At 37.3% G+C, this 22,523-nt stretch overlaps 1 protein-coding gene across 1 annotated transcript; it reads left to right on the forward strand.

Moving 5' to 3' along the window:
- Positions 1-14,660: 14,660 nt before the first annotated feature.
- Positions 14,661-20,432, forward strand: LOC125832476 (ATP-dependent Clp protease proteolytic subunit 2, mitochondrial-like). The gene is made up of 2 exons (XM_049511666.1): positions 14,661-15,417; positions 20,211-20,432. The coding sequence occupies exon 1, from the start codon at positions 14,693-14,695 to the stop codon at positions 15,407-15,409; it is 717 nt and encodes a 238-aa protein (XP_049367623.1). The 5' UTR covers positions 14,661-14,692; the 3' UTR covers positions 15,410-15,417; positions 20,211-20,432.
- Positions 20,433-22,523: the final 2,091 nt, after the last annotated feature.

Here is a 22,523-nt window from a genome sequence, read left to right on the forward strand (position 1 = left end):
GAAGTTTCACACCACGTAGAATCAAGGTCTAAGGATACTACACACGGAAGGTTAACCTAAACTAAGGTCTTACCGACTAAAACATAAGCTAAACAACGTAACATATGGGCCATAACTATCCAAGGATCAATAATGCTCAACACAACCTAATGGTACAACCTAAATCATGCAATATTACCCAAATATTATCAATCTAAGTAAGCCAAGTATGAGAAAAGAAAGCCATAACTTATCTCATGGCCAAAAAGTCGCGCATAGGTTATAATTCTAGTGCTTTTCCCTTTCAGAGAGCCTTAGTTTCGCTGCCAAGCTAAAAGGAACACAAAGGGCAAGTTAATACAGATTCAACGATACCAATATCATTAATCCAAATTCCAGACTAGAATTGGGTCAAAAATTGACCCCCGAATCAAAGAAACAGAATTACGAAAAGGAAATTGTCATAATGCCCTCCCTGAAATAAGGATTACATTCCCGAATGATGGGAAAAAATGGGACTCAATTTGGACCTCAAATGGCCAAATCACCGCACTATAAAGCTTAGAATTTAAGGAATTTGAGGTTGGAAATGAATTAGAATTGCAAACTTAAAGATTAAAAAGGGTAGAGGAGAGGGAAATTAAGAGAAGTACCTTGAAATGGTGTAAAATGATCAAGAATTTCTCCTAACATCTCCAAGTTGAGCTCTCAAAGAGTTAAGTGTCATTTTAGAACTAAAGGAAGAGAATGGGTTTTAATCCCAGCGATCTTCAAAAAAACGGCTAAAAGTTCACAACAACAGACATCGCTTAAGCGGCTAAATGTTGGCAAAGTTAGTCGCTCAAACGGCCTTCGCAAAAGCCAAGGGCTGGTCACTTAAGCGACTCCTGCCCCTCACATGTTGTTCTCTTAAGCAACACCTTGGTCGCTTAAGCCAACATCGCTTAAGAAATCAAGGGTTTTCTTAAGCCGCACACTAGATTTCAAATTTTTTAGCAGAAGGGCTATGTATTAAAAAACATTGAACAAGCCCTCGAAGTCCATTCGATGTCTAAACGATGCAAACCAAAAGTGTTAACAACGTGGAAATGACATTATGGACTCAACGGAATCAGGAAAACAACCATCTAAGGTCATTTTATCAAATGTTGAAAAAAGCCAACACTTTAACAAAGAAACACAACAAAATGCCAAAAAGCTAAAAACTAACCCCCGACACCCTCTTGAACCAAGTCAAGGGTTGTTCTAGACCAAACTCAGCATTTTAAAGCTAACCATGCCGAAATAATTTGATTTCGAGCATGTTTACCAAGAAAGTTGACCCAAGTCCAACATTAATGAAAACTTAAGGGCTAAAACGCCTAATTGCACCAACTCAAAACATAAGCTTCAAAATCCAAACAACTCATCACACTAGACAAAAATGACCCTTCCAAAGTCGATGTAACTGACAGAATTATGATCCAACATTAGAATCTCCAAATGTTTGACTAAAGTCAACTCTTTCAAGCATTAAGCTTCCAAAACTCAAAACTTACACAAAACTCAACAATTCATCTCGGGGAGCATGCCAACCCAACACCACACAAAGCTATAAGAATGCTTTGAGAAGGAAAAAATAGTCAAAGCATGCATAAAACGTAGAAATGACCCCGAGGGGTATTACTTTATGTCCTCCATCTTTTCGTGTGCACCAATAGAAACTTAAATTTGTATATAATTGAATAAATAGACATACACATCTTACATGGCATCCGACATGAATTTTTTTTGTCCTACGTGGTTTCCTACGTGTATTATACCGCATAGGACTCATGTGTCTAATTGTTTAACTTTATTGAAGTTTAAGTGTCTACTTGTGTACACCCAAAATTAGATGGTGTAAATGTGAAATGAGGCCAATTTAAGGGCACATTAATGTATTATGCTAATTTTAAATATATAGTATAGTTTTTAGTTATTTAATAAGAGGGAGATAGAAAACAACTTGTCATGACCTTCAGGTCATTTCTATGTTTATGCCTCTTGTTCATCATTAAGAGCTTTCATGTAGAAATCCTAAGTCATTTATGACTTGTTGGGACTAGCAATTTGGTCACCTTGTCATTCGTTTTGTTTTTATACAGGGTTTAGTGTTTTGGAGCTTTTGATCAAAAGTTCAAGAAGGTGACCTCAGACTCCAATTCTGATGATTCCATCAGCTCTGTAAGGGTTATTTTAGGCTAGTAATTTAGTCAGTATGACTCCGGAGACTTTTAGTGTGAGTCTGTGTGATCAAGCATTTTAAATTTCAAGTTAGGATTGAGGTTTGACTTTAGTCATCATTCTAAGTAAATGATCTCTGATGAGAATTCTCTTAGTGTGGTTAGCTTCGGAATGTTGAGTTTGGTCTAGAACGACCCTTCATTTGGATCCCAAGACTTTCGGGCTAATTCTGATCCCCCTTGTGGATTTTGTCTTAAAACAAAGTTTGGGTGTGGGATCCACTTTCTGACGAGATGATCTCATAAGGGAATTTTGACTTCTCCATTGAGTCTAGAATATCAAATTTGATAGAATTGCATATTTGTTTGCATGCACGAGGATCAGAATAAATCACGGGCACCTCGTCGGAGAATTCAGAGTTTAAGCAAACCAGCTCAAGTGCTGATATTTGGTGCATGCTTTTAGCGATAAAAAATCAGACTTTTAGTTACTAGAAATAGATTCCTAGAATTCAGACCTCGACTATTAATAAAGCGAATTTTCAGCTTCATTTCTTATTTTCAAAAGATGATTCCTCCCTCATCTGAGCTGTGATTTAAGTGATTCAAAGTGTTGTGTGATTGTTGGGAGCGTGTCTACTTGGTTTTCTGATTAGAAGATGGTAAGGATTCTTCTTTTAAGGTGAATTTGAGCTATAAGTTGCTGCCTTATCTTTGTTTTCTTGTTAATTTTGCATGTTGTTGTTGTGACTATTTTTTGTCCTCAAATTGTGTTACAAAGTCAATTCAAGAAATTTTGACGCGGGTCCCACAATTCTCATTTGACTCTAAAATTGGTTTTTCTCCGTTTTATGTGTTTTAGTGTTTAAACCATCGTACTTACATTGTGATCCTATTGTTAATAAAGTGGTAGCGTTCAGAGGTTATTCGGAAAGGAAAAGCTCAAGCCTTGTGATTTGGAGCACGCGTGGTCGTTCTTCAGGTAGGCTACGACTTCCTTTCTATTAAGATTCAGCATGGGACAATGAATTCATGATGATTAGCGTGAATTGGGAGTGGGTACCTAGTATTCTTGTTTTTCCTTTTAAGAAACCATGTGTTAGGATTGATTGATACTATTCGAGGGTAGTATGGTGTTGTATGAGTGTTGTTGCATGTTGTGTGACTTACTTGTGTTCTTACTAGTGTTTTTGAAGTATGTCCGGGCTTATTCTAGGATAGACTAGTGATGTCTGAGACTCACAAGCCTTCAAGATTCATTATGTTTCCATTGTCATTTCGGATGGAAAAGGTCTTTATAGACTTTAATAGAATACTTGAGTCTGATAGTATGAACCTTAGTCTAGGCATTTGCACAACTTGTTAGACCTTCTATCTTCTCTCCTTATCTCTATATCTCTGATGTGCTACCGAATGTTGTGTGCTTTCTTGAAGTTGGGGTATTTGAGGCTTGGAGTCTTTCATGATTCATTGGGAGTAGACATCGATCCAGGGTGGCTTTGAACCTAGTTGAGATAATCTATGAAGTCGAAACGCCTTAGGTAACTCTTGCTAGTTGGGCAGCTTACACCCCTATGAGTGGACTGGTTGGCTAGGCGGCCTTGATGTCTAGACCCCATCCATAGTCCTCATCTTTAAGCCCGAAATTTCATTAAGTTTGGATCGATTCTAAAGGACCTTTCTACAACCCATAGAACATACTATGACCCCGTCAAACCATTCCGTAGACCCGAGGTCTTAAATCAATTCTCTATATCAACTCTATGGGTTAGTCTTGCGGCCCATCAAACTTTCTATGGCTCGTTTTGTCAAGTCGTAGGTCAACTTAAAGGGACTTAAAAATTCCAAAACTCAACTCAATGTCTGCAACTTCCTTCCTACGGCCCGTAGGACCTCCTACTGTCCGTAGATAGGACTTGTAGATCACTGCTTCAGTAAAATTTCTGCAAATTTTCTTTCCAACTAAGTTTCCAATTTTTGAGGTGTTACAGTATGACCTCGAACTAAAATGGTCGACCTCTGACTTGAACTGTGGTGAAGGAACCTAGAAGAACCCAATACAACAAAGTTTTCAAGACTAAAACCTGAATATTAGATGCCTGGACTCAAAGTGTGGCTAGTAGAAAATATGCCCAAACCTCGAACCGTGGAGAGAACACTCCAAGAACTCCAAATTCGCATGTTCATCATCAAGTGAAAATATATCGTAGAGAAACACCTCAAAAGGCATCCACTCCAACTCAAAACTCATGACCAAATCCAATGTAACCACTAAGGCTTGAAATCACAACTAAACCATGTCGGTGCGGTATCATAGGGATATTATGGATGAAAGTCCAATATGTGTGGAGTTGTCACTAACTAATGGTTCACACTACTGCTATACAGTCTACAAGGAACTTGAACCGTCCAAAGAAATGTTAGTGGATTTCTAAGGTATATCAACTCCAAAAATAGCAACTCTAAGGCAATCACTAGCCTATGATTAGGCTAAGGCCAAGAATCAGCCACACATACCAATAAAAAGGTGTAACACCTCGGATCTCAAAATGAAGAAAATCCTAGTTTTCAGAAAAAATTGGTGCCAGTACCAATGTAACCACCCACAAACTGTAGGTAGAACCACAGACTATACGTGGGATTCCGTCATTAAGGTCCAAATTTTGATGGTCTCTAATCCCACAGACGGTCGACCAGTACGGTCCGTGGTTGGACATATGGACCTTAGGTGAGGGCCAACAACCAATCAGAGGAAAGTCTGATGGTTGTTGGGTCAACTTCAAACGGTCAAATCTATTAGCACAAAATTAATTAGATGGTCCATAACCTATAAAATTAAAGACAATTGAATCCTCTTTCCAACGCCATCGATTTTGCTAAAATCCAAGCTCGGAGTAAAACATTATGCTCATTTTAGTGCAGCCCTGTCGGGCAAAACATGAACGACGACCCCTAACAATGGGTGGTAGTTCAAACGATGACCCATCAATGCTGTAGTAGATAGCACTCATCAGCTTTAAGTCAGGGTCGTTTTGGTCTTTTTGCCTATGCATTAGGAACTTAAACTATGTCGTTTGATGCCTAAATTATGTCCTTTTACTCAGTCTAAGCCTAATAACCAAGTCAGACATACCTAGAACCCTCATTCTCCAAAAATCATCCAAATTAGAACAAAAAGAAGAGAAAGAGGCGCCTATTTCTTTCAAGAACATGTAGCAGTGTTCTTCCAGTTTCAGCCCCGCAATCCAAAGGATTTCTCCATAGATTTTGTCACCAGGTATGTGGGATTTCACTAGTGGGTTCCTTTAATCCAATTCCATAGAATTCAATCAGAACCTTGATTCTACATAGCTTGTTTAGACATAGGGTTTTTAAAATCTTGGGAATTTATTGTGATTCCAGCTGCTATATAATCCATAGTCTAAATATTACATTTTTCTTAGGAACGTTGTTTAATTCCTTGTATAAAACTAAGAACCCTAGTTTGTGTATATTCTCTTAGTTCATTAATTACACTTGCTAGGCCAGTTAAACAGATAATCATGCTTCAGATTTAGAATGTCACATTATCAGTATATAAACGTTGCATTCTCAGTTAACATGTTAGTATTTTGAGCTATTCAGTATTTTAGTTACATTTCAGTCATATACATATTCAGTTGGGAGTAGACTATGCACTGAGCTGGACTAGGGTTTAGCATACCCTCATAGTTCCAGAACTACGTGCCCCCGTAGGATTATAAATCTCCTCTATTGGGCATCAGATTTAGTGATCATGCATGTCATGCAGTTATACCCCTAGAAAGGTATATTGCGTCCTCTCGATGAGGCGTATACATTGGACTCCACATTTAGCTCATCTGGTTTATGTCGGTTAATATGAGCTCCCACAGTCACACTTTTAGTGCATTTGACTAGGTTTTCAGTATATACTTCAGCATTCAGTTCAATATGTTATTTTCATGATTAGTACTTGGTCATTGCATTAAGCTTAGCGTTTTAGTACTTACATTCTTTCTCAATTTATGTCATTGCTCAATTATGCTTTGTTCAACTTATATATATTTGTTCAACTTAGTATCTATATCCTGCATGCTTAGTACATTCCAAGTACTAACGCATACTCTGTGCTACATCATTTCATGATATAGGTTCAGGTACACAACATCCAAATCACACTTAGATCGATTCTCGGTCTGCATTTAACAGCTTCAGTGGTGAGTCCTCATATTATAAGGACAATAAACATGCTTTCATTTTAGTCTTTATATTCAGTTTTCAGTTTTGTTAGAGTTAGTTGGGAGGCATGTCCCAGAAACTCAACTCAATTAGAAGTTTGTCAGACATAGTAGAAGATGCAGCTTGAGTTATTAAATGGTGATTCAGTCATCACTAGACTTTCATTATATTTTATATATTCAAACTAGTTGGGTTTTCTCCCGCTTTCAGTTATCCATTGTTTTAGCTTCCGCATAGTACATATCTTATTTAGTTATTCTCTATTCTAATCCATCATTATACATTTCAGATCATGCCTCATCGTAGATCTAACGTGTGTAATGCTATTTCATACAATGCTAGCGCAGTTCCTCCATTCCCAGACCATGAGGTTACGAATGTAGAATTTTGGAATGTGATCCAACTCTTGGCTCAGAGTGTAGCCAATCAGAATAATCAGAAGGCCACAGTTCCTACAAACACTAATGGTGGATCAGCTGTAGCTAGGGTTCCAGACTTTGTTCGTATGAATTTGCTAGAATTTCTAGGGGCGAAGGTTGGTGAGGACCCACAAAACTTCATTGATGAAGTTAAGAAGATCCTAGAGGTGATGCAAGTGACCAGAAGTGATATGATGGAGCTGGCATCCTACCAACTTAAAGATGTGGCTGATAGGGTGGAGCTGGCATCCTACCAACTTAAAGATGTGGCTCATATCTGGTTCACTCAGTGGAAAGACAACATGGGTGCGGATGCAGCTCTTGTGAGATGGATGTTTTGCAAGAGATTTTCTAGACAGGTTCTTCCCAAAGGAGTTGAGAGAAGCTAAGGCACAAGAGCTTATGAACTTGAAGCAGGGTTCAATGTCGGTCCAAAAGTATGGGCTGAAGTTCACCCAGCTCTCCAGGTATGCTCCCCACATGGTTGCCGATACAAGGGCACAAATGAGTAAGTTCTTGTTTGGGGTATCTGATCTAGTGAATACCGAGTGTAGGAATGCTATGCTTCTTAGGAATATGGATATCTCCAGACTGACGATGCTCAGTAGGTTGAGGGAGATAAGCTTAGGGAAATGATTAAGGATAACAAAAAGGCCAGAACAGGAAATTATGAATACTCACATCAAAAGTCAGGCGGTGGGAATTGCTAATAGTTTTAGCAAAGGTCTACAGCCCCAACACCTTAATTAGCTAGTGCTCCATTCCCTAGGTTTTGATAGGATTAGAAAGGTAGAGCATCAAGCTATAAGTCACATATGAGTGTTTTTGGTATAAGACTTTCCCAACTTGCCCAAAATATGATAAGAACTATCCGAGTGAGTGTCTTGCTAGCAGAGAAGGGTGTTTTAAGTGTGGCCAGTCTGGTCATAGGTTGAAGGATTGCCCTTCTGCCAGGCAAGGACAATGAGGTAACATGGCTCAATCTACTACTTTAGAAGCGCTTGCAGGTCGCACCATTCAGTAGGTTGCCTCGTTTGGTACATGTGGCGATCAGCGCCAGAACAGGTTATATGCTCTTCAGGCTCACAGGACCAAGAAAGTTCTCCTGTTGTGGTCACTGGTACGTTACGAGTCTTTTATTTAGATATTTATGCATTGTTAGATCTAGGGGCTACTCTGTCTTTTGTAACTCCTTATATAGCAGTAAACTTCGGTGTCAGTCCAAAAACTCTCTCGGAACCCTTCTCAGTCTCTACTCCAGTTGATGACCCAGTTATAGCTAGACGAATATACAAAACTTGCTCTGTCATAGTTTCCCAAAAAGTCACCTCAGTAGACCTCGTAGAGTTAGAAATGGTAGATTTCGATATCATTCTAGGCATGGATTGGTTACATTCATGTTATGCCTCAGTCGATTGTAGAAATAGAATCGTTCGATTTCAGTTTCCAAACGAGCCACTCTTAGAGTGGAAGGGTAGTAACTTAGTGCCTATAGGTCGATTTATCTATTACATTAAGGCCATGAAGATGATCTCCAACGGGTATATCTATCATTTTGTTCGGGTTAAGGATTCAAACTCCGAAACTCCAACTCTTGAGTCAGTCCCGATAGTAAATGAGTTTTTAGAAGTGTTTCCATAAGATCATCCCGGAGTTCCTCCCGAAAGGGAAATCGACTTCGAAATAGATATCCTTCCAAATACCCATCCCATTTTGATTTCTTCTTACAAAATGGCTCCAGCTGACCTAAAGAAATTGTAAGAGCAGTTGAAAGACCGTCTAGATAAGGGCTTCATCAGACCTAGTATCTCTCTATGGAGTGCTCCAATGTTGTTCGTGCGCAAGAAAGACGGTTCACTCAGGATGTGCATTGACTATCGTCAGTTGAACAAAGTCATCATCAAGAATAAATATCCCATCCCCAGGATTAATGACTTATTTGACCAACTTCAGGGTGCTAGTTGTTTTTCTAAGATAGACCTCTGATCCCGCTATCATCAGCTCAGTGTCAAAGATAGTGACATTCTGAAGACATCCATCAGAACTTGGTATGATCATTATGAATTTTTAGTTATGTCTTTTTGACAAATAAATGCTCCTGCAAATTTCATGGACTTAATGAACATGGTTTTCAAATAATATTTGGACTTGTTCGTCATCGTCTTTATTGATGATATCCTCATTTATTCTTGCAGTGAGAAGGAACATGTGACTCATCTGAGAGTTATTCTGTAAACTGTTAAAGATCGCCAGCTATTCGCTAAGTTCAGCAAATGTGAATTCTTGTTACAGTCTGTCACCTTCCTTGGTCATGTGGTATCCAATGAAGGGATCCGAGTAGATTCTCAGAAAATTTAGGCGGTACAACACTTGCCCAGACCCACCTCTCCAACACATATCAGAAGTTTCTTGGGTTTGGCCAGTTATTACTGAAGATTGTTGAAGGATTTTTATCCATAGCTTCCCTATTGACCAAGTTTACTCAAAAGAAGGTCAAATTTCAGCAGTCAAATGAGTGTGAGAAAAACTTCTTAGAATTGAAGACTAGGTTGACTACAATTCTTGTCTTGACTCTACCAGATGGTTCATACGACTATGTGATTTATTGTGATGCATCCAGGGTCAGCATAGGTTGTGTGTTGATGCAGCGAGGTAAGGTTATAACTTATGCTTCTAGACAGCTTAAGGTCCATGAGAAGAATTACCCGACTCATGACCTCGAACTTGCAGCCGTTATATTTACCCTAAAGATTTGGAGACACTACTTGTATGGTGTTCATGTGGATGTGTTCACATATCATAAGAGCCTCCAGTATGTGTTCACCCAGAAAGAGTTGAATCTTCATTAGAGGAGATGGCTTGAATTCCTTAAAGACTATGACATGAATATTCTACCATCCAGATAAGGAAAATGTAGTGGCTGATGCTCTCAACAGACTGTCTATGGGTAGTGTAACACATGTTGAGGAAGAAAAGAAATAGTTAGCCAAAGATGTTCAATGCTTGCTCGCTTAGGAGTTTGCCTTACAGACACATCATATGGTGGTGTGATAGTTCATAATGGATCAGAATCGTCATTGGTAGCAGAGGTTAAGGAAAAACAGGACAATGATCCTATATTAGTTCAGTTGAAAGGTGCAGTTCATCAGTAGAAGGTTGAGGTTTTCTCCCAAGGGGGAGATAGTGTGCTTCGTTACCAGGGTCGCTTATATCTACAGGAAGTATTTTGGTGGAACGACATGAAGAGGGACATATCAGACTTTATGGCTAAATGTCCTAACTATCAACAGGTTAAGGTAGAACATCAAAAACTAGGAGGTATGACTAAAGATATTAACATTCCTTCATGGAAGTGGGAAGTGATAAACATGGACTTCATTATAGGTTTACCTCGTACTCGCAGACAACATGCCTCTATTTCGGTGATAGTGGACAGAGTGACTAAGTCCGCTCACTTCTTGGCTGTCAAGACTACAGATTCAGCAAAGGACTACACCAAACTTTACATTAATGAGATAGTCAGGTTGAATGGGGTCCCCTTGTCTATCATCTCATATAGAGGTCCTCAGTTAACATCTCATTTCTATAAATCTTTTCAGAAAGGTTTTGGTATTCAGGTAAATCTCAGTACAACGTTTCATCCACAGACAGATGGTCAGGCAGAGCATACCATTCAGACCTTAGAAGACATCTTGAGGGCTTACGTGATCGATTTCAAGGGTAGTTGGGGTGATCACCTACCTCTCATAGAGTTCACCTATAATAATAGCTACCATTCTAGTATTCAGATGGCCCCGTATGAGGCACTATATGGGCGTAGATGCAGGTCTCCGATTGGTTGGTTTGAAGTAGGTGAATCAGCCTTGATTGGGCCAGAATTGGTTCATGAGGCTATGAAGAAAGTTCATATCATCAGAGATAGACTAAAGACAACTCAGAGTCGTCAGAAGTCCTATCCATATGTGAGGATAAGGAATTTGGAGTTCGAAATCGATGATTGGGTTTTCCAAAATGTATCACCTATGAAAGGGGTTATTAGATTTGGTAAGAAAGGTAAGCTCAGTACTAGATATGTAGGTCCTTATATAATCATGAAAATGGTTGGTAATGTGGCTTATGAGTTAGAGTTACCCGCAGAACTAGCAACGGTTCATCCAGTCTTTCACATTTCCTTGTTGAAGAAGTGTGTGGGTGATCTGAAATTGATAGTGCCATTAGAGAGTGTGGATGTAAAGGATAATCTCACTTATGAAGAGGTTCTAGTTTAAATTCTTGACCGTCAGGTTCGTAGGTTGAGAAATAAGGAAGTCGATTCAGTGAAGGTTTTGTGGAGTCAGTCCGTAGAGGGAGCTACTTGGGAAGCAGAAGCAGCCATGATGGTCAAGTATCCTCACCTCTTTCCTTCCGATTCTATTTTAGCTTGATGTAATAGTTCCTCTCAAGTCTCTCAGCTTACTCTTGTGTAATTCAGTTATAGTATCTTGTTCCCTTAGTTATTCTTGCATTTCAGCATATTTGCATGTTCTTAGAACTCAGTTCAGTTAGATATCAGTTTCTAGTAGTTAGTGGTAGGGATTGCAACTCCTTCCCTCCATACTCAGCTTGTTTAGACTTCATTTGAGGACTAATGTTCCCAAGGGAAAGATAATGTAACACCTAGGATCTCAAAATGAAGAAAATCCTAGTTTCATAAAAACTGGTGCCAGTACCAACAGAACCACCAATGAAAATAGAAAAACCACGGACTGTAGGTGGGGTTCTGTCGTTAAGGTCCAAATTTGATGGTATGTGATCCCACCCATGGTCGACCAGTACGGTCCGTGGTTGGACCTACAGACCGTACGTAGGTGAGGGTCAGCACTCAATTGGAGGAAAACGGTTGTTGGGTCAACTTCAAATAGTCATATCTTTTAGCACAAAATGAATTTGGTGGTACATGACCTATCAAATTAAAGATAATTGAATCCTCTTTCCAATGCCACCAAGTTTGCTAAAATCCAAGCTTGGAGTAAAAGTTATGCTCGTTTTAGTGAAGCCCTGTCGGGTAGAGCATGAACGATGACCCCTAACGACGGTTGGTAGTTCAAACGACAGCCCGCCAGTCCTGTAGTAGATGACACTCGTCAGTTTTAAGTCAATGTCGTATTGGTCTTTTTACCTATTTATTAGGCACTCAAACTACATCGTTTGATGCCTAAACTACGTCGTTTTACTCAGTCTAAGCCTAATAACCTAGTCAGACATATCCAGAACCCTCATTCTCCAAAAATCATCAAAATTAGAACGAAAAGAGGAGAAAGAGGGCGTCAATTTCTTTCAAGAACAAGCAACAATGTTCTTCAAGTTTCATCCCCGAAATCCAATGGATTTCTTAGTAGATTTCGTCACTAGATATGTGGAATTTCACTAGTAGGTTCCTTTCATCCACTAGGTCCCTAGAATTCAGTCAGAACCTTATTCTACATAACTTGTTTAGACCTAGAGTTTTTAAAATCTCTGTAATTTATTGTGATTTCAGCTGCTATATAATCCATAGTCTAAATATCATGTTTGTGTTGGGAACGTTGTTTAATTCCTTGTATAAAACTCAGAACCCTAATTTGTGTAGATTCTCTTAGTTCATGAATTACACTTGCTAGGTCAGTTAAAAAGATAATAATGGTTCAGATTTCGAACGTTACATTATCAGTATACAAATGCTGCATTCTCTGTTATCATATTAGTATTTTGAGCTATTTAGTATTTCGGTTACATTTCAGTCATATACATATTCAGTTGGGAGTAGACTTAGCACCGGGTTGGACTAGGGTTCAACGTATCCTCAGTCCTAGAACTACGTGCCCCCATATGATTATAAGTCCCCTCTGTTAGGCATCAGACTTAATGATCACGCTAGTCATGCCTTTATACCCCTAGAAAGGTATATTGGGTCCTCTCGATCGGGCATATACGTCAGACTCAACGTTTAGCTCACGTGGTTTATGTCGGTTAATAGTAGCTCTCACAGTCAGACTCTTAGTGCATTTGACCAGGTTTTCAGTATATACTTCATCATTCAGTTCAACATGTTATTTTCTTGATTAGTTGTTGGTCATTGCATTCAACTTAGCGTTTCAGTTATGTTTCAGTATTTACATTCTTGCTCAGTTTATGTCATTGCTCAATTATGCTTTGTTCAACTTATATATGTTTGTTCAGCTTAGTATCTATATCTTGCATACTCAGTACATTCCAAGTATTGACGCATAGTCTGTGCTACATCCTTTCATGATTTAGGTTCATGTACTCAACATTCAAATCACGCTTAAATCGATTATTGGTCCGCATTCAACAACTTCAATGGTGAGTCCTTATATTCTGAGGACAATAGACATGCTTTCATTTTAGTCTTTATATTCAATTTTCAGTTTTGTTAGAGTTAGTTATGGGGCATGTCCCAACAACTCAACCCAGTTAGAGGTTTTTCAGACATAGTAGTAGATGCAACTTGAGTTGTTAAGTGGTGTTTCAGTCATCACTAGACTTTCATTATATTTTATATATTCAGACTAGTTGGGTTTTTTCCCACTTTCAGTTATTAATTGTTTTAGCTTCCGCATAGTACATATCTTATTCAATTATTCTCATTATGCTTGATATATGCCAGACATAGGGTTAGCTTGGGGTTACTCGTGATCCTATGTCCCAGGTTACGTCAAGGGGTAGCTTCGGGGCGTGACAAAAGGCATCAAGTTATAACATGGCAAGATAACAACGCGACTAAGGTAAACACGCTAAATTTCCTGAATTACTCGAAAAAGAAGGCTAAGGCGTGGATTCTACCAACCAAATAAGATACATGCTAGGAACCCCTCGCAAAGCTAGCTAATCAACATGTAAATACCAACATCAGCTCAATCTAAGATCGGTAAGTCGTAGCCTACCTACCGATCACGCACACTACAAAGTCTACGAATCCACAGTTTTACCCTTCTGAACCTCCTTCTATCTCTGCCACACTATCAAATAAGTGATCACGATGTCAATATAGACATAATAATACCCATATTGCAGTATAAAATTGTGGACCTAAAATTGGGTAAAAAATGGATTAGTGGGCTCTGCACACAGAATTATGAAACTAACTATGTGAACGAGTCCAAACGAGCTCAAGGACCTTGTGCCCAAAAGTTGGGTTCAATTCGAGCTCTAATTTAGCCCAAAACAACCCACACAAAATAAAAGCAACAAAACCACCATTAAAGAGATAAATAGGAAGGTTCGGGATGATAATTTATCACAAAAACGAGCCCCCAACACAATCTCAATGATCCCAACATAAAGCTTTAGCAATTCCCAACAATTAGCACAAAAATTAAGCTGAATCAAAGCTCAATTGATCATGAATTCGATTTTGGAAATTTGAGAAAATAAGCTGAAAACGGGTCTAATCTCAAATAAAGCCAATTAAATTACATCCACGACCGCAAGTCTGATGGTCGCGAACGTGATAGTCAAATGGGTTCGATCAACGCTCACCCTTCAATTTGAATGTATTATTTCATGTTAAATTAAACATTCTAATAATTTATTCTCATTTTAAATTTCACTTGCATAAAAAAAAGTCACTTAAGAAACATCAAATTAAAGTTGAATAAACCAAACTAAATCCAATTTGATGCACTTTTTTCAAAATTGAAAACCAAAAATTGGAATAAATTTTTTAACAAAATAGAACCGAAGAAGGTACAATGCTTACTTATGTCATTTGTCTAATTTTTTTGTACCAATTTTCGGATTATATAAACCCTAAGTAAGAAATGGAGTAAACCAGCCACTACGAAACTGAAATCGAAATCGTGTAAAAGAGCGATGAGCAGCGTAATTGGTGGTAAAGTGTGGAATGGAATAGGCAGAAAGGGTTTGTGGAATGGAAATAGTAGAAGATGGTACGGTCTAATTCCGATGGTGATAGAGCATTCTTCCCGTGGAGAGAGGGCTTACGACATATTCTCAAGGCTGCTCAAAGAGCGTATCATTTGCATCAATGGACCCATTAACGATGACACTTCCCATGTTGTCGTTGCTCAGCTTCTTTACCTTGAGTCTGAGAACCCTTCCAAGCCTATTCACATGTACCTCAACTCTCCCGGTGGCGCTGTTACTGCCGGTCTTGCTATCTACGATACTATGCAGTACATCCGATCTCCAATCAATACTATTTGTCTAGGTCAAGCAGCTTCAATGGGATCCCTTCTCTTAGCTGCTGGTGCCAAGGGTGAGAGACGTTCTCTCCCTAATGCTACAGTCATGATTCATCAGCCTTCTGGTGGATATAGTGGTCAAGCTAAAGATATGACAATTCACACCAAACAGATTGTTCGGGTATGGGATGCTTTGAACCAACTATACTCCAAGCATACGGGACAACCAGTCGAAATAATTCAGAAGAACATGGATAGGGATTATTTCATGACAGCCCAAGAAGCCAAGGAATTTGGGATAATTGATGAGGTTATCGATCAAAGACCAATCACTCTGGTAACTGATGCTATTGCTAACGACGCCAAAGATAAAGGTTCAAGTTAGAATTTCTGGTAAGACTGAAGCTTCTTCCCAAACTTAAAGGGAGAGAGAGAGAGAGGTAAAAGGAAAAGATAGAATGAAGGAATAAAAGGCTAAACTGTTTTTATTGATTTATAGTTTTCCTAGGTACTATGTAGATATAAGACGTAGACAATAATCGGGAAATGAACATCTGCAATGCACTTTTATGCATATTTTCTTTGCATTGCTGGTCGATCCAGTGTTTATTACTAATGTGTAAGAAAAAGATAACATTTTCTTTGTAATGCTTAGGAAAGTCTCTGGGTTACTTGCTGCTGTTAGTACTTGTGTGCAAGTTGGATGAATTGATGTCTCAGTTCTTAATTTTCCTACTTTTAAACTTTAGTAAGTTTGTAAAAACAATCTAATATTTTCTCAAAAACAAGAGATGCAAACTATGACTATTAGATGTATAGACACGAAATGTTACTTAAGTGCATCTTTAGGCCTAAAACCACTTTTGTGCTTCAGTCTAACAGCAACTGAGAGCTAGTACTTTTCTGCCTATGCCCTTCAGTTAGTTTTGGACTAATCTTGAGAGAACAAGTCTTGGATAATCGTGAAAATTCTTAGCAGTTGTCCCTTTGGGGATGTCCTATTGATTAAATTACTTGAGTGAATTCTTTTTCTTTACATCAGAATCTTTTTCCTTGCTTGGAGTTGTTATGGAAAAGAACTAAGTTTGACATAGGCGAGAAGGCTTTAACATTTTCGCGATGAAGCTAAAAGCAATATGCTGGAGCATGAGAGTTTTGAATGACAAAGACAAGAGAAAAATGGTTAAGCTGCCGCTAAAAAGGTGGGTACTGACCTTATTTGTTTAATTTTTAACCAAAATGAAAGCCAACAAAGGCATGAGATAAATGGTGGGCTCAAATGGGCTGAATAGGCTGAGATGGAGGTTCAAGGTAGTATTGGGCATGTAGTCATTTATTGGGACAAAAGAACTTAGAGATGCATTGAGAAATTATTGGTTTGCATTTGGCCACTGTTCATAAGGAATAATTTAAATCTAGTGTCAACTGTATTTTCACAAGGATTTATGGTCAGGTGACAGTAAAACTACGGATTGAGGAACTTAAAAATTCATAATAAGTGATTGTACATTAAATTGCTGTGGAGAGTCAATGAGAATGGAGATGAGCTGTTGAAGGATATAATCATTCAGATATGATAGGAATAAATATTGGAGCTCTTGTTGATTCTCATGCATACTAAAAAGGGGGTATGGAAATAGATAAGCAAGTTATGACCAGAATGTCAAAAAGTATGTAAAACTGGAGGTTGGGACTGGGAGCATTATGAGGTTTTGGTAGGATGTTTGGCTTGAGGGTGGAAGACCAATGGATAAATTTCCCATTTTCTACTGTTTAACTATAATAATACAATGTACAGTGGCTAAATGTCATACAAGGTGTGGATGGCAGTTTTATTTCAGCATAATTTGAAGATTGGGAATTAGATGAAGTTAGTCAATTTATTATATCCTCTGGAACCTACAGTCCTTGACATCAATTGGTTGGATTTTCAGATTTAGTTATCAGGGAAAAATTGAAAATATTCAGTTAAAATTTGTGTTGGTTGGATTAAAGTTCTGGATGACTGTTTATCTAAAAATATGCTACAAGGGAAAGGCTTCTACCTTTGCAGCAGATGCTTTTCTGTGAAACGACACAAGATTATGCAGCTCATCTTCCCTTACACTGCAAACTAACAAAACTGGGTTGGTTTTTTATTCTAAGCATTGTCTGGGTGAACTTGGTGATGTGACAGTGAGATTTAATGGAGAGCTGGAGTGTTACAAAGTGAGCAGAAGCTGGAAACCGATCTGGAAGACCATCTCTTTTGCATCATATAGACTATTTTGTCACAGTGGAATAAGATATTCTTTTAAGATCAAAAACATCAAATCTCTTTTGTAAAAGGTAAATGCCTACAGAATCTGTATTTTTGGTGTAGTCGTAGCATGATGGAAAATCCGTCGTAATATTTTGAATTTTTTGAACAGCAATGCTATAAGTGTTTTTTTGTTTCTTCTTGTGCAGTACCTCCTTGATACTCCAATAAAATTTAGCTTATCTTATATTTAAGAAGGCCCCAACTTATTTGGGACTGTGACATAGTTGTTAGTGTTAGAGATAGGGGGTTAGTTGTGCTAATTCTTAAATTGGTAATCTTTTCACATGGGATGACTATCACACCTATTTTGTATTTAACACTTACATATAAGTATGCCTTGTATTCATCATATGAAGACATCAATATGTTGCTACAGTTTCTCTGTTATACTCTGTTTGGCTAAACTTCCAAATTCTACGTATTTTGAGAAGTGCTTTCCGATAAAGTACTTTTGGAGAGTAGCAGTTTGTGTGTGACTAATCAATTTCAAAAGCACTTTTGTCAATATTAGAGCAAACTTTTTGCTTGGCCAAGGTCCTAAACCAATTTTTTGGGAGAAGCTACTTTTCCCAGCTTCTGAATAACAACTTCAGTTGCTACTCAAAAGAACTTATGTTTTTCCTAAAAACTTGACCAAACACCTCACCTTTCTAAAATAAGCACTTTTTCAAAACAAGAAAAAAGAAAAAAGGAAAAAGAAAAATGAAAAAAAGAGAGACCTTTTAGCTCCCCAGAAGCTTGGCCAAACTAGCTATTAATCATGACCAATAAAGAATGAGTTACATACCTAACTATTCTATGCCTAGTGGCAGTTTCAAATGCACCGGGCTTTCACAACTCTCAAAAATGCTTTAGAAAACTTTGCTAGAATTGCTGACAGGAGACACATGGTTAAAAAGCTTCTACGGGCCCAAGACGTGTCTAACTTCTAAATAAGATAGAACCATTGTTCTTTTTCCTGGTGAGGATGAGATGAGTAATTAAAGTCACCATTGTCATAACTTGGTATTCTGACATGACACAAAGAAACTGTAAAGTAATTTGCTGGGACATCCATAGTTGCCAAAGAATTGTTGTCTACTTCAGCTAACTGGGGTTATGATAAATGGAACTAAGAGGCACCCTTCAGGTGTCTGTTATTAATTCTGGTACATCCTTATGGATTGGATTGGTCTTTTCTGGTGGGTTATCCTTAATTGTCTTATCTCTCGAACTTATTCGTTTGAGTTTGATGGCTGCATGGAAGCAAAAGATAATTTTGTTTAATATTTGTGATTTTCAGTCTGCTATAGCTCCACTTATGGACTAGGGAGATTCTCTTAGGTATGAAAGCCTCGTGTCACTAGGGTTTTAAGTAGAATATTTTGGGAATGGAATCTCAGAGGAGATAGAATATTTCGATTCATAAATATGAAGTCATTGATTCTCAATTTTGAGTTGAGATTTTCTTTTATGAGTGATACACGAGCTTCAGGGAATCTGGTTGGTTCTAATCCAGGTTATATATAAGGCGTATTCTTTCCATATCAAAGAAAGTATACTAAAACATTCTCGAAAATTTTGATATCTTTCGATTTTCCTGTAAGATACAGCGAAAATGTGCCTTCAATGAGGAGTAGAAGGGAGCTATCATTGGTAGTTGGCAAAATTAGAAGCATCTTCTATCTCCAATTTTTGATCACCTGCTTAAAATAGTCACTGCTCAATAGGTGGTAACAAGGAACCCCTTATATACAAGACAAGGAGCAGCCATGAGGACTTTACTTATTGATTTTGTAAACCTATCTTAGGTTAAAACTGATGTTTTCACTGTAGTAGAGTAATCAATAGTTCCAGGGAATTGTGGCTTTCTACGCGTTTTGATGTTTTTGGATAAAGGAACTCGAGTATATATCGAGTCCACTTTATATCTTGAACAACTTCCTCTGTCTTCTAAATTCATTGCTTCATTTGCTTTGTTTCTTGTTATTTTGTGATGCCATACTTTTCTTACAATCCTGCTTGGAAAGCTTTTTCTTTGAACCGAGAGTCTATCGGCATCAGCCTCCTACCCCACAAAGGTAGGGGTGTAAGGTCCACATACATTCCCTCCTCAGACCTTAGTTGTGAGACTACACTGGGTATGTTGTTGAGGCTAAAAAAGTCATATCTAATTTCTGAAGACTTGTGTTGCACTCTGTAAGGTTTTGTTTGATCAACTAAATAACAATTATGTGGTCGTTTGATTTTGAGTGATTCTCTTCATGTCTTACATTGAAAACTTTTCGCTGGGAAGATTGAACTAAATTTAGGTGTGGTTGATTTGTAATAATAGGACTTGTACACTAGCAGTCAGACTCGAAATAATTTAATCTTTATATTCAAACTAGTGCATCACTGCTGGCACTTGAAAGCTCCGACTTCATTTATCTGCTTGAATTTCAGACAGCAGTACAAATTTGGGAAGTTGAGGTTGCTTCCCTCTCCTACTTGATTTTTGAAAATATATTCCCATCATATGCCCCTCAACTGATAATCAATTTGGAAGCTAAATCCCTTTGATTTCTATGGTTTGATTAAAGTGAGGATAAGTGATTATTCTTAAAACTGGTATTCAGTAGGTTTATAAGAATGGAATGCACTTCATTTTGTATAATATCGTGTCTGAGTTTGTCAACCTGGTAGTGGATTCTTGATCTGTCCACTAAAACCCTCCCCCTTTTTCTCACACACAAGACAAAGAGGTTGCAGAAGATAACTTGTGTTTGATATTCTTCATTTGCTTAAGTTCATTGATTGATTATTCAACCCGACCAGAAGCATGGAAGTAGTTTTCTTCCAGTGGCTCGGGTGGCATTTGGATGTGTTGGTTGAGATACTGACAATCTGTTTCATTTGGATGCAGGGATCTACAATCTGCGTTGATACCTGAGAACTTTCATGCGATATTTCACTTACGGAGAATAGATTAGCATGAGAACTTTCTTGAAGTAGTAATAAGAATAATTTTCAGCAATGTAAGTCATTGTTTATTTTTACATGTAGAAGTGAGGAAGAATTGGCAGTACAAAATTCCTGATTTAAGTTTCTCATTTTGAGCTCAATGCCAAAGATGTTATTTACAGAATTTTTCTTCTAACAAGGCCTATATGGCGATATGTTATTTAACACTGCTTTAGATAATAGAGCTTTTGTGGGCCGCGAAGCTTGGTTGGTATATTTGTTTGGAAAAAAATTGTAAAAAATACACAAATCTCATTATGTTAAGAGTCAATAACATCCTATCCCTACTCCGTTTCAAAGTACATTTTTAAATTTTTTTTAAGAATTTCATATACATCACTCAACGTCCTTACTCCGTTTCAAAGTACATTTTTAAAAAAAATTTAAGAATTTCATATACATCACTCAACGTCCTGATATATGGTGTCTCAATACATTACATTTGTTGATGCAAGACGCACCTGTCTCGGTACATGGCTCAACATCCCTATACATCTCGTCTTGATACATTATCTTTGTTGAGACACATCTGTCTCGATATAGCGCTCAATGTCCTGATACATCGTGGCTCGATACATTACCTTTGTTGATACAAGACACCTGTCCCGATACATCGTGTAAGAGTGATGTATACGAGAATAGGAGAGAGTGATGAAAATAGAAATTTTTGTAATTTTTTTAAATTGTAGGAAATTTTAGAAAATATGATAAAATAAGTTGTGTATTTAGGTTTTTCCAAAAAAGTTACATAATAAGCCAAATATGTGATATGTCCTATACACAATTATAGTTTAAGAGAATTATGACCTATATCTATAGTTAAGAATTTACAGCAAATATCTCTCTCCCTCGCCTCTATCTTCTCTCTCTCTTGCCTCTCTTCTCTTTGTCCTCTCTCTCTTTGTGCAACACAAATACAAATGGCAACATTCAAAAATATAAATGATAACAATCAATGATACAAATACAAATGGCAACATTCAAAAATATCAATGATACAAATACACATGGTAACACAAACATAATAATAGGGCAATAGATGAATACAAATGCACTTGAATACAAATGGTAACATTCAATGATACAAATGGTAACAATCAATGATACAAATACACATGGTAACACAAACACAATACACTGACATAGATGAATACAAATGCACATGAATACAAATATAATTTGTTTCAAATTACGACAACAATAAAATTGTATCTGTTGATACAACTTGTATTCGTTAATGTACTTGATATAATTGATTTGCATCAACGAGTTGAATACAATAATCATTGCTACAAATTAATTTTTTTAATTGTATTTGTGATACAATTATCAGTTAGATACACAATTATCGATCACATATACAAATTAATTGTATCTTTCTCGCTTCTCTCCTACTCTCTCTACCATTCTAGCTTTGCTTCTATCCTAGTATCTAGTTAACCGATCAATTGTATCTATGGTACAGTTATCAACCGGATAAACAAATCAATTGTATCTCTTTCCCAAATTCCGCTCGCCTCTCTCCTTCCTCTCCCAATCTTGTTCTTCTCTCTTCTCCTAGTAACATGTAGATACGAATTGTAATTAAATAATATATAACTAAGAAACCTGCTTATGTTTCTAGTCTTTCCTATTTTTGTAATTTCCCCTATTTGTTTGACATTGTCATAAATTAAAAAAAGAAGACTTTCAAAACTTGTAATTAAATGTGTCATAGCATTTAAAAGGCATTAAAGTTTTCATTAAAATTGAAATAAAACGTTCAAAATTAAATATCTTCAAGTGAAAATTACAATAATATACTATTTAAGACTTTAATTAACAATATATGCACATACTTATTTTTAATTACAGACATAGTTTTTAAATTACAAACATAGCAGAAAAAAATATTTTTTGAATTTAATTTAATTATTTAATTTCGATCTACTTCTCTCCTCTTTTTCGGATTATGTGCCTAACTTTTAGGGATGATAATTATGGTATTAAAATTTCTCTCCCATTACAGTTTCTAATACACACGTTTCTGTGTTTTTCAAATCTTATTTTATTTTTATTCCGTTTTATACAAAAAATGTAATTAAAGTAAAATCTTTTTGTCTTCCCAACAATTTATTCTTTCTTAACATTCATTATTCCCTATGTAGTTTTAATTTGGTAGAAATTTGCATCATTATTATCTTTTCTCTTCCGCCCATCTCTTCACCGTTGTGAT

This window comes from Solanum verrucosum, unplaced genomic scaffold (genome assembly GCF_900185275.1).
Source record: "Solanum verrucosum unplaced genomic scaffold, falcon-dt-bn FXZP01001080.1, whole genome shotgun sequence".
Classification (NCBI taxonomy): domain Eukaryota; kingdom Viridiplantae; phylum Streptophyta; class Magnoliopsida; order Solanales; family Solanaceae; genus Solanum; species Solanum verrucosum.